A 12962-nucleotide genomic window follows, 5' to 3' on the forward strand; every position below is an offset into this window, starting at 1 on the left:
TCTACATTTCTAGGCTAACACTCGATGACTCTGTCGAATGTGAAGAGAGGGATTGCCATGTTAATCTTGGACTAAATTGGCCACCATAGGAATTAAAATGAAATCAGAATTGAGAGGAACAGAAACTAATATTCACTGGATGGTCATATACCATTTCACCGCTAGATGGGGGAAAATATCACACAGTCTAGCTTTAAGTGTCAGAGATTGTATCAACTAGACCCTGTGAAGGCCTCATCGACACAACAGCCAGTGGCCCTAGTTCTCAAGAAGCCCTTCTCCATACCGGCATGATTACTTCGATCTTTCAACTAGATAGAACTGGATAAATATTCTGAATGTTTTGATCCAATCTGACTTCTGACCTGTAATGCTGCCTGAATCACAATCATACACTGTTCGTTCGTTGGCCAGAAGAGAACTGAGCCTGGTTTCTGCCAAGATTTTCTTCTCCATTATGTCACCTGATGGAGTTTCAGAAAGTTCTCAGATTTTATTAAAAAATAACTTAATCTTTGTCTGAAGATGGTTTTATGATTTTGGAGCGATGTGAGGTTAATTAATAGCATAATTTTCATTTTTGGGTGAACTAACCCTTTAAATAAAAGCAATCCAGATAAATCAAACACTTGACAAAAATTATTAATATTTGTTTGCCTGCATGTCATATAATCATTAACTGATATCAGAGAACCATAAACATGCAGATGTGTTGTTAAATTATTAAAATGCTAACAAAATCTCCTGTACTGACCAAAAAAAAAAGTTTGGGAATCCCTGATCTAGGTCGATGAAACAATGTACTATATCACCTGGTATAAAGTGCTGTGGCAGCGCAGGGCTCAAAGCCAGTTTGGCTGTCTTCCCGTGAACAATCACTCTCAGAGTAAGATCGTTGGCGTGGAGGAGGAATGGCAACAGTACGGCCCGTCAAGGAGGAAGACAATATGGCAGCTGCCAGGGCAGACCTGTTACAGTAATAAGAGAGATTACAAAATGTAAAAAATAAATGAAAAGATATTGGAAAAATACACCTGAAACCGGCATGTTCGATAAACATTATGACTAAAAATTAGTGAATTATAGGACCCTCAAAAATATTGAGAGATGAGTAACATGACTGAGGGGACCAAAGTGAAAAGAATGGATTGGGATATGGTATGTGGGTATACCTGGGTCTCTCTGGAGAGGGGTTGGGGCTTCGTGGGGGAGGAGTGCGGGGAACAGCAGGTCTGGGGGCAATGGTGGCAGCAGGGATCAAGCCATGAGATATATTCCGCTAAGCAACAACAACAAACAAGATTACACATTTTACTATACAACTAACGTTACATCACAGGATACACGTTAAATCGTAACGTCAGTAACTAACCATTGGTAAGAAAATAAATACGTTCTGAATTAATGTATCTTTTTATAGGTTGCTTAGTAACACGACCTTAGCCACAGTACGCCACAAATGTAGCTTATATTAGTTATATTTAAGCAATAGAAGACTTACAAATTCTCTCTTCTCTTTTCTCCTGAAGCTGAAGTTGAATTTTGATGACATAGTCCTCAACAAACTTCCTCGCTTCGGTGAGAGATTTGACATTAAGATTTATGAAAACCGCGGCCAGGACTGATCTTTCCAGAACTATCGGTGTAGAAAAGCTATGTTTTATAGCTCATAACTGACAATTTTATAGGTTATTTTTTATAAACGACTATTTTTTTAATCGAAATCTTACTGGATTCAACTCAACTTCACGTAACTAGACGCTTTCCATAAAAAACCTTGAAATATAACAACTCCTCCTATTGGTTTGCATGTGCTCGCGTAACCAATCAGCGTTGCTTTTTAATCGTCTTAGCAACGGCGTCGTGCCACGTGTGAGTGCTGCAGTTCTCCAGCAGAGGGAAGTCTTGACCGCTCTCTTTCTGCCTTCGCGTGCTATTGGAAATTTGACTTCTGATGTCGGGTTCATAATGCAAGTTTTGAAATGGGAGGGCGTTCATGTGACAGTTTTTTTTACCTGGGAAATCTCGTATTTAAGATCATTCCAAAAGCACGTGAAGGTAGCATCTTCAAGCACGTGAAGGTAGCACGTGGTAAGGTGTTTGAGAAAAATAATAGATGATTTATAATAGTTGTCATTGCATTATTATGCAATGTTATTAATGTATAACATGTAGTTTTGGCTTTCAACCAGGCGTTGTGTCCTCAGTATCTTAGTTATAGTATATTTGAAAATATGAAGAACTATCTAAAGACTTAATGATCACCTTCTTTGTTGTGCAGTTTACGTCTGACTATAGATTAAATTTGACAATTTCTAAAAATTAAACCCCACACATACTTTGACCTTTAACAGTGGAGTTAAAGGCCACAGTTAAATGTAATTGTCACCAAAAACACTAAAGGCAACCACTACATCACTTTCCTAAACACCTATAGTTTTGCAGGGGATTTTGTGAAATATGCATTACCTAAAATTGTACCTATACAATGAACACTATTTAACAGCAAAATATGTTATACATTTGTAGCTAAAATTATGAAATGCTAAAAGTGTCTTTTTATTTTATCACTACAACTATTATTGTTTATTTGGAATAAATCCATAGAACATACTGAAAGCAGTAAAGAGGTCAGTATTACTGTCACATCTTAACAGTTTTTAATCCTGTTGTGTATCTGTGGAGTCAGCCCAGCTGGAGTGAAACCTTCTATACTTAGTAACTATCTAATCTTCAAATGAGAGTACTAACACAAATACATTCACTAGATAAAGTGTAATGGCACTGAACAGTGCCATGTTGTTTCCATGTTGACGACAATTTAAGTCGTCATAAATATTTTTGTTGTACTAGTATTAATTCCACTATGTATGGATCAACTTGTCTCCATTAGAAGGTGGCTTAAATGTATGCTTCCTGTGCTGAAAAACTACAAAACTGCTGAAGAGGATAAAGTGGGCGAGTCGATTCATATTAGAAATCACTCTGGCAGAGTGTTCCGGTTAAAAGCAGACTCACATGGGATATGTAAATGATTCCAGTAAAACTTCAGAATAGTTAAATAAGTCCTGAGTCATTGTATTTCTGATATTAATGTTCTCGAGCTGTAGAAGATGCGGATACATTTTCTCTATCTTTCTCTTACACACACAGACACACTTAACCACTGTGACATCACTGCTGGCATTGGTAAGCAATCTCTCTAATAACCTAACCAAAGCCGCACCATCAAATTCCCCAGTCTGTGAGTGATTTAAAATCCATTAGTCCACCACACCATTTTCACTGCCCAGATTCACATGCGCACAGAGCACAACACAAATTATGCTTTTCCTTTACTACAAAGAAAGGAACAGAATGTGAATCTCTTTCTGCTTTACTGGGGTGATGTTCACGATCGATCAGTATTACTGCATTTTAATTTCTAATGGGGAAATGACTCCATTCTGCCATGCCTTTTAAGTGATTTTCACATGTGAGTCAGAGTGCGACAATTCTTTGAAATATATACTTTAAAATTCTCTAAGAAGAAGTCGGTAGAATAAGAGTGGTTGTGGACTATAGCCACATCATACTCCTACATTCATACTGTCAGTTTTTGGTCTTGAAAAAAAATACAATTTGGAAAAATAAAGATGAATTAGGGCAAAACTAGAACCGTGACCTGTATGACACTTCATTACACAATTGTTACTTTTAACCAGAATTGGCATGGTTGGGATGGTTACACAGTCAATCATTACAGTAGCCTCTTGCACAATAAAACAACCACAGGTTTGACCCCACATTTTATTTAGATCAAGATTTACATATACAACATAAAAGAAGGCAACAATATAGATTTCATTATAGTCCAGACATTACCTCAGAAGTATCCCATTGGTAATCTACATACATTGTAGACACAAGAGCAACTAATCTAGAAATCTGCTTTATTATTATGTTACCATTTGTAACCAAGCTAGAATTTAGGGACTTGATGCAGATACTGGCTTTACCCTAAAGAAACGGTCTGTGAACATTAATGTTCATTAATATGTCACCTTACAATATCAACATCCTCTCAGAACAGTGTTTGTCATTATAATTCCAAATGTGGCACTAGCAGAGTCATAAATGGTAAGGATACATTCATTAACAATAATAAAAAATATTTACAAGCAAGGAGCAGAGGCCCACAGTTAAATACGATTTTGTCAGTGTAGACTGTTGTAAGGCATTTTAAAGGCTTCTGACTTCTAGGATTCTGAGAGGCAGTGTTTTTTTTTACAAATAAATGAAAAGTTAAATATTGTCAGAAAGACAAAAAACACTTAGCCATCTGTACCGTTTTGAGCTATACCATATAAACAGAATAACATACACCAAGTAACAGATAAAGATATGTAACCAAAAAAAGATCCAGGTTACAGTTTCACGATACAAAACCTAAATACTTCCAATACTTAAAATGAATACATGTTTACTTTATATAGATATTTTTTCTCTTTATTTTGCATATAAATTATTTGATTATCAAATGTGCATAAAAATCTACTTTGTAGACAGTGAAATATTCCAACACTGAAGAAGTGCCAGGTAAAACACATCGAACAAAGGTTAAAAAGAACGGCATTTGTATTCACTGCTATATATTCCATCCTTCTTGCTTGAATTTGGTGCTTAAATACTTGAGTTACACCAAATCATATTACTGTTTGTAATAGACATTCCGAGGGCAAGAGCTATTCACCATCCTCTCCTACATTCTGTTCTTCTACAGTGATTGACACAGGATTAGAATTCTGTTTTGATGATGCAAGATCCTCACAGAAAGGCTGTGGTGGTCTGTCTGTAAGCTACAGGCTCAAAAAAGACTGCATGTTAACTGCCAATCTACCAGCCTTCATTTTAATATGAATAAGATGCCTGTCTATGCCACTAATGTGGATTTTTACAACAACAAAAAAAGCAACAAAATAAAAAAATATTCCTTCATAACACCGTTTAGCCATTCAATACAACAATAACAAAACAAGTACAAAAAAAGTAATCAAATACTTCAAGCAGCATGCACGTCGTGTTTTTATCTACTGATTTGTTAAAACGCGTAATTCTTCACCTTTATTGGTGCGATTTTCGAGAAAACCAGACTAGTGAAGGAATAAAAGTATAGCTTACATCTCTGTTTACAGGTCTGTGCAAAATGTACATTTTATTTTCCATTTGTAATTTATTTGACTCTGTCTAAAAATCTCTCCTTGTAATATAGTGTGCTTTTACGCTATCAGCATACATATAAATCCAGTTCAGTTTAGTAGAGGGCGCTTTCATTACATGAGTTGGGATAGGTAGGTCTGTTCCAGGGTCCACTGTAATCTGCTGTAGGGAGACTTAGCGTGCTGTTGCTCTTCTTGTTCTTAAGACCCCAGCTGAGGAATGATGGTTTTTTGGCTACCTTGCGAGACTTCGGGTTCTTATCATCCTCATCGTATGCCAGGCAGATCATGGAGTAGGTCTTCGGCAGACCACCGCAGTATGTAGCACTCTTGGTAGGCTTCAGAGATTAAATAGAGAGAGGGGCAATTAAATAAAATAGCATTTATTTGAAATAAATATTTTGTGATATTACAAATGTCTCTACTGTCACATGATCAATGTAATTCATCCTTGATGAAGAAATGTATTCTTTTTTTTCGTACTGATCCTTTGAACAGTAGTAAAAGTATATATATTCCTAACTATATTGTTAATATTAGTGCATCTAAATAAATATTATTAAAAGCAATTCCTCTTTGGGATATTAAACAATCCCTCAACCAATCAGATAATGGTAGGCAAAGAAAACCTTGAAAAAAAAGCAATTACCATTGGCTGGCTGCTGCTATCCATCATGCTGACCACTCTGATGTTGACGCCCTCCTCATCCACATCCTTTAAGAGCTTCATAACATCACTCACTCCCATCCATTTACACTCTGTGTCGCCCACAGCAACAATGTAATCTCCCTCTCTCAGTCCCTCAGCCTGGAGATGAAGAGATAGTGTAGAGAAAAAGAAAGAAGGTCAGAGAAGTAAATCACGTCTTGCAAGAGTGACGCTTTGACCCTTCAGATATTTATGGTATGAGTTTATCAGCACAACCTTATTGCGGTTACCATAGAGATGAGCTCTGAGAAGATTCATTCATGTGTACCAACAAAATAAAAGGAGTTATTTGTGAGAGATACACAGCTGTTTGAGACAGCTTGAGATGCATATGGTCAAAAACAGGTGCAGTGGGCGTGGATTCATGCATTTTGTTTTCATTCAATTGCCGTGGTCAAAGATTAAATCTGCCCTAAGCCTCAAGGACAATCACAATTTCACACGTATAAAAGGAAGATTAATTGAAACAGGAAGAAGTTCTCTACTGATAAATGTCACAATCTGTTTCTGTTTGCTCTTCTCAGTAAGACGACACAATCAAATCGAGGAGGAGGGAGAAGTATACAACACAAGGAACACAAAAGAAGGTATGCTGACAAATGTTTCAATTTCTTTTTGTCCATGTAACTTTAGACAGTGGGGTCCAATTATTGTTTTGAACACCATTGACTGTCTTTTGTGTTCAGCAAAGCAGCTTAAGCATTAGTGTGTTTTCACACTTGAGTCCTATTTTAAAGAACCAAATTCCTTTAAGTAGAATCAAGTGAAAAAGAACCCAGTTCTTTAAATTCACACGGTCCCTGTCCCTTTTTTTCATCCACTTAAGTTGGAAAGTGGTCTCAGACTGTGCTTGTTTGTGTTCATACTGTTGCTTTTTTGATCTAGTCCAGTTCAGTGTTTGATAGCTGACCCCATGGCCTCGAAAATGTAATCACATTGTATGTGCCTCATCAAGATATCTGTTTGTAAAGATTGTAAAGATTATTATTATAATGAATGATTATATATATATTTTGTAAAACAACAGCGCATACAACAGCTATAATTGTTGAATGAGCTTATATCAAATATATCATTTTTTTTGTTTTGTTTTTTTGCAGAAGGTAATGATAACATCAGCATAGGAAAAACAACAGACAAATACAATCAAAGGAAAAAAAAATAATAAACTTCTTTAAATTTTCCAGGTACAGGTGGTATACCTAAAAGCAGGATTCAATAAAGAAATGGAATAACCACTGTGACATCACTGTGAAAAAAACTGTATATTCTTCACTGCATGAATAAAACTTATACAGGCTTCTGATCCTCAAAGTTGGGTTGGGAGCTGAGTCTATACTACGCAAGCTATGACTCCCACTTTGATATTAGCCAAATTGCAGTCTTCGAACCTGTGTTTATGCCTACTGTGAAATTACCACCACATCAAACGTGACGTGCTAACATGGAAGCTACTATGAAGCTATTGGGTTTGCTTCAGGGAAAATTTATTTTTAAGAAGCTTCCCAAATATGGAAACCTCGACAAGACTAAGGAACACTTACCGCTGCAGGACAAAGGGGATCGAGTGACTGTATCTGAACGGGTGCATCACCCTTCAGAGTAAATCCGAGGTCTCTGTCCTGTAGTCTCAGCCGGACGGTGCGTGGAGCTGACCATCTCTGCTTTGCTGAGAACACTGACAAAGGCCCCTGCACAACACAAAGACAACAGCAAATCACTATAGCAACTCACCTAATTCAAAGACACACAGGGTGTTTTTAAATTTAGCCTGCCACCCTGGTTGTCCTTGGCTATAAATCCAACCTGCTCACCATCCAAACATTTGGCTTACTGACACACTGACTTCACACAGTATATGTGAATGTGTGAACTCATATGGTGTGAAGGTTTACTTAATATCATCATGAAAAGCACCGCCATCTGAGGTGATGGTCAGGTTGAAGCATTTAAGGCAGTGGTCCTCAACCAGAGGGCCCATGAAGTCTTACTTCCAGGGAGGCGGAAAAAAAAACCTTTCTTTTTTTTAAATTGAGTTATATTAAAAATCGTAACTGTAATGATTTAAAAAACACTAAAAGAAAGAATGTATGTTATAAATATTTTTGACCTTATTTGATTACAACAGAACTACAACGGGTACATACTGTATTAGCTTAGATAGGAGGGCCTCTCTAGGAAAATGGAGTCAAAGGTCCAGAACCACTGGTTTAACTATAGGTAAAGGCATGTGCAGCATATGGTTGACCCCTTCCTAAGAAAGGTCATTTGACTTCATTAAGGACTTGCAAAGCTTATACGTTAAACTGGCCTACGAAAAAAAAATTCAAGTGAGGGTTCATTTAAAAGTGCCCATAGCAACTGTTACAGGATCACAGCAGTGGTTCTTTGAACTCTCTGAAGGTCACTCAGACATCTGAAGGTGGTAAAACTCAAATATATGCTTCCATAAAACTAACCACATCATAAACTCTGCCTCCTTCACCTGAATTACCCTGCTCCCCACAGCCTGAGGGAACGGAATATACGTCACTGTGGTTCTCGAACGTTCCAGTGCTGTACAGCAGATTTACAATTCTAAGATTCTAGAGTCAAAATTATTCTTCCAGCTTCACAGAATCTACTGCAGATGAAGACTTGAGGTTTAACAGAAATGAAACTCTTTTTTAATATCTTAAAATTAATTAAATAACACTAATTAAGTAGTTCAGAAGAAAAAAAACTATTAAAACCTAATAAAAACACAGAAATGATTCGTAAAATATAATGTATTTTTTCTTTAAAGTAATTTTTAATCAAAAGTCTTAAATAAGGTCGGTGGTTAACACAAGCTCAAAATATTTTTATATTTTATTCTATGACATGATATGCAGCATTAATACACCCCTAGTGATTTTTTTCTAAGCTTTACACGTCTTGAAAAATGTGGTTGTTAACAAGTAGCTAAATGGGACTATAGAGGTTTTGAGGATATGAAACATCATTGCATGAACAGGAAAACTCATCTACTCGCAAGTCTGCTTTTACAGCCTTGTGTTTATACTTGCATTGCTAAAAACTATTCTAACTCAAACTTTCCAACTTGTAGACTTTAAATAAAGATTTAAAGGGTTTTCAGAAGCTTTGTGGTGGTGATGTTGAAGTCATAAGAACACAGTGTAGTTCTTCTAGCTTTTTACTTCTGGTGATTGTATTTAGGCATCATAAAAGTTGTGTTCATTTGCAAAGATTATATGGAATAAAACATTTAAGAATCAGAAACATTTGTTGGTCACAGAGCTTATTTTCTGCAATAATCTAAAATACAATGTAAAAATCCTACTGGATATTGTTGAGAACTAATGTTTAAGTGGGAATCACATTAAAAAGAAATCACTTTAAAAATGGCACTTGAGTTTCAGAGTCATAGACTGAAGATGTCATAACACTCAGAAAAGGTTCAAACCAGGGTTATTCATATTAGTACTGTAAGTATCATACTCTACAGACTGACCAAACAGATTCCCCAAAAATTCAAAAAATATAGCCTTGGATTGTGAGGCTTTGGTCTGTTTGGCCAGTGTGTACAGGTCAAATCAACATGGGTCTGTTCAACAGCACATATGCTTACAGAATACTTGGATATTTTGCTATTTTGTGTACTAATAAAAAGTTGCACATTTGCACAAGCATTTCTGTGCTGTGAAAAGAGCTCAAACTGTTTTTGAGTAAAATTAGTAGCCCACATACCAGCCGATGGAATAGGTCTGTGACTTTCACCTTGGTGGAAGCTGGAATCTCCATCTCAGCTTTCTTTTCTGTTTTAGCTAACAGAGAAGGAGGAGGGGAAAAGTTAGTGCATGTTTACACCGTCAACTGAACTTACCACTCTTGTTCTCTGCTTTAAGATGCAGGTCGTATTCTGAGAATCTCATACACAGTTCAAAATGTGATGCTTCGGTGAACAAAAAAAAACTCACTGCTGCATATAGGTTACATTTTAGATTTAAAAAAAATCTGCAGCAGAATTTTCAAAGTTTAATGAGCAAATAACATCAATCCCCATTAATCCAATCATGTGATCAGGAGAAACAAAACATTTGTTTACACCTGGAATTATCGCAAATGTACTGGGACACATCCAGATGCATTAGTGTTTATAATATAAAATTGTGATATGGTTACATTGGTTACTGACAGAAGGGGCGGACACTATACTTTTAGTCCTGTACGTTTAGTTCCACTGATTTTCAGTCATACGAATACAAATGTGAGAGACAGGAAGCATAATCTCAGCACTAGTAAATCTCACATCTAGTAGTAGATTGCACATTTTGCATGCATTATGCTGAAAAATTTTAAATCCTCAAAGTCTAGTGCCACCGTGGCTTAAATGTAGTCTGAATGGTCACTTCATTCTGAAACTGACCACTTGTGATCAGATCACTGGTGGGTGTTAATATCATGTGCAAATGTTGTCGACCTCTGACTTACAGATAATATCTGGTGCAAGCATGTAGTCTGTAAACTCATCTTCCTTGTCATTTTGGTCAAACTTGGTAAGAGAGCGTTTGAGGCTAGCTTGCAGGATGTGACTCAGAATGTCCAGTTCTTTCAAGTGTCGACAGCAAGAATGCGTGCGGATGGCCTCTTCATGTCCCATGATGGAGCGCTGCAGATGAGCTTTACCTGAGCAAACAGACAGAAAATATTAGTTTAGTTTACTAAAGTGGAATATCCCAATCATTTACACCTCACAGGTCTATGTATGAGCATCTCACCTATTCTCCGTCTGTCGTCCTTATTCTTCAGGATGTCAAGAGGAGAACGTCCCTCCGGCATGGCATCATATAGTTGTGACAGAGCCTTCTCTTGCTTGTCCTCATCATCAGTAGGCGTCACTACACGTACAGACACAGGTATCATCAATATTTAAACACTGCATTGTTTTGGTCAATAAAACAGGATACATGTACATTCCTGTAAATTTCATCTCATTCCACTGAGGCATTTACACGTCCCATTGTGTATTTATTCAGTTGGCTGAGTCCAAATAAGCTCATTAATAGCCAAAACTCTCTGTTATGGTTATGGAGATGTAAAGCACAAGAGAGGGGGAGAGGATGGAGGGGTAACTGTTTAAATAACAAAGAGAATGTTACATAATCCCGTTCAGTCTTTCAGCACACTGTCAAAAGTAGCCAAGATACTGAACCGTCTCTGGCTTTCATCTGCCTCCCTCTTTACGTCCTCAAAAAAGCTCCTCAGAATAAAGTCCATTAAAGCACTGATACCTGAATCCTTCTCTGCTCTCACAAGGAAATGAAACAGTTTCTATGAATGAGACACAAAGGTAACCTTTAAAGGTTCCAATGGGCTGTCAGCCAATGGGAGATGGCCAAGAGCTGTGATTGGCTACTTGACTTACACTGGTGGTCAAGCAGAGCGGTGGAAACAAAGTAATGGGCCAGTGAGGTGTAGTGACTGGTCTTCAGATGGGACATGGTAGTCCAGAAAAAGGGCACGTTGTTCTTAATGGGCGTCTGGATCATGGACTGGTGAACTTGACTGTAGGTCTCCCCCACCTGAGAAAAGAAAGCAGAGAGGGGTAAATGTCACAACCACTCTGGACGGAGAAGAAACTAGGCTTTAAAAAAACTGCATACTGATAGGATCAATAGGTCATGTACTTATATGTGAAAATGTTTTTGATCCCCCAAGGTTGAATTAAAATTGAAAGAACACCATGGCAAAATCAATGATTATAACTTATAAAAGTTATAAAATAACTATTTTCTGTTGTACTATTTATTAACATGTAATTGTATTCCTGTGATGGCAAAGCTGAATTCAGTCTTCAGTGTCACATGAATCTCCAGAAATGATTCTGATATGCTGATTTGGTACTCAATAAATATTTCTTCTTATTATCAATGTTAAAAAAACATTTGTGCTGCCTAATATTTTTGTTGAAAATAAATATTAAGGATTAGAGTATTCTTTTGATGAATAGAATGTTAAAAAATAATCTTTATACTTTACATGTCTTTACTGTCTCTTTTGATAATAATATCAATAAAAGTATTAATTACTTTAAATCAAATTCAATCAAAGCTAGTGAATTTAGCCACCAATTCATTATAATGAGATTATTCAATTATATAACAATATTATTCAATTCTATAATGAGATAATTCCGAGATTTGCTAAAGATTACATTTAACAATGTTATTCAATTATTAGTCTTTAAAAAAATACTTTAAGATGACAACAAAGCTAATCAAAATGGAAAAAAATGGAAAATGAACATGAATAATTAAATATCACCTAAGACCAATATAAACAAAATATACTGTCCTATAATAGATTGATATTAAAAATCGATTTGTGCATCCCAACTGTAATATCATTATTTTTATTTATTTTTTTAAGTACCTTGGCAGCCTCTTGGGACATTTTGAGCAGGCTAAAGAACTCATTTCTGATTCCTGGCAGGGTGATCTGCTCAAACATACACTCCTGCGCCTGTGCTAGCATCAGCCGGATCAGCATGCTCAGCATTGCAGGACTCATATCATAACTGGGAGTGTGTGTAAATGTCTCCTTCAGGAAGTGCAGCACACCTACAGCAGAACATACAGAAACAAAACCAGAAAGAATTCAACATTATATCTATACAATATTTGCCTTTGTGTCCTTATATTTGCCACCCACAGCAAAGTGTAAACTAAACAGAAAATTCTAGATAATATCTTAAGCTTCTCAACAATATAGCTTAATAAAATAGTATTGTCATTTCCTTCATCTAATGCTTTTGCAAAAACACAGAGCTTCGAGACAAAAAAGACTTGTAGGACAGTGTGTCAATCCATTTTTGTCATAAAGACAACAACAAAAGGAGAGAGTGCACATATTTGGACATTATTTCCGGTGGAGATGTACAAAACATTCTAGGTGATGAAAGATAGCGGGGTTGGCTGTTGTGATGGCTTAAGAAAGCCAGCCAAATCTCTCTCTAGGCTGCTGTTATTTTAAGGAGGTTAAAAACCAACACAAGCCACTGAGTTCCCATGAGC

The 12962-nt window shown here is 36.6% G+C and overlaps 2 protein-coding genes across 5 annotated transcripts in view; both read right to left on the reverse strand.

Annotated features, from left to right (window-relative positions):
- cep89 (centrosomal protein 89) overlaps positions 1–1760 on the reverse strand; it is a 137092-nt gene extending 135332 nt beyond the window's left edge. For 2 of the 3 annotated variants that reach the window (XM_067439805.1, XM_067439813.1), the window contains exons 1-3: positions 1502–1760; positions 1173–1279; positions 813–968 (exon numbers count right to left, since the gene is read on the reverse strand). In XM_067439805.1, the coding sequence (XP_067295906.1) occupies positions 813–968; positions 1173–1279; positions 1502–1594 (356 nt within the window). In that variant the 5' untranslated portion in view covers positions 1595–1760. The remainder of the gene's footprint in view (positions 1–812; positions 969–1172; positions 1280–1501) is intronic. The other variant, XM_067439818.1, reaches the window with a different exon arrangement.
- Positions 1761–3783: 2023 nt separating this feature from the next.
- rhpn2 (rhophilin, Rho GTPase binding protein 2) overlaps positions 3784–12962 on the reverse strand; it is a 28448-nt gene continuing 19269 nt past the window's right edge. The window contains exons 8-15 of one of the 2 annotated variants that reach the window (XM_067439828.1): positions 12322–12509; positions 11315–11471; positions 10668–10787; positions 10381–10575; positions 9667–9713; positions 7452–7598; positions 5848–6006; positions 3784–5536 (exon numbers count right to left, since the gene is read on the reverse strand). In XM_067439828.1, the coding sequence (XP_067295929.1) occupies positions 5294–5536; positions 5848–6006; positions 7452–7598; positions 9667–9713; positions 10381–10575; positions 10668–10787; positions 11315–11471; positions 12322–12509 (1256 nt within the window). In that variant the 3' untranslated portion in view covers positions 3784–5293. Of the gene's footprint in view, positions 5537–5847; positions 6007–7451; positions 7599–9636; positions 9714–10380; positions 10576–10667; positions 10788–11314; positions 11472–12321; positions 12510–12962 lie in introns of both variants that reach the window. The other variant, XM_067439823.1, reaches the window with a different exon arrangement.

The sequence above is a fragment of the Pseudorasbora parva genome, chromosome 1, assembly GCF_024679245.1.
Source record: "Pseudorasbora parva isolate DD20220531a chromosome 1, ASM2467924v1, whole genome shotgun sequence".
Lineage (NCBI taxonomy): Eukaryota > Metazoa > Chordata > Actinopteri > Cypriniformes > Gobionidae > Pseudorasbora > Pseudorasbora parva.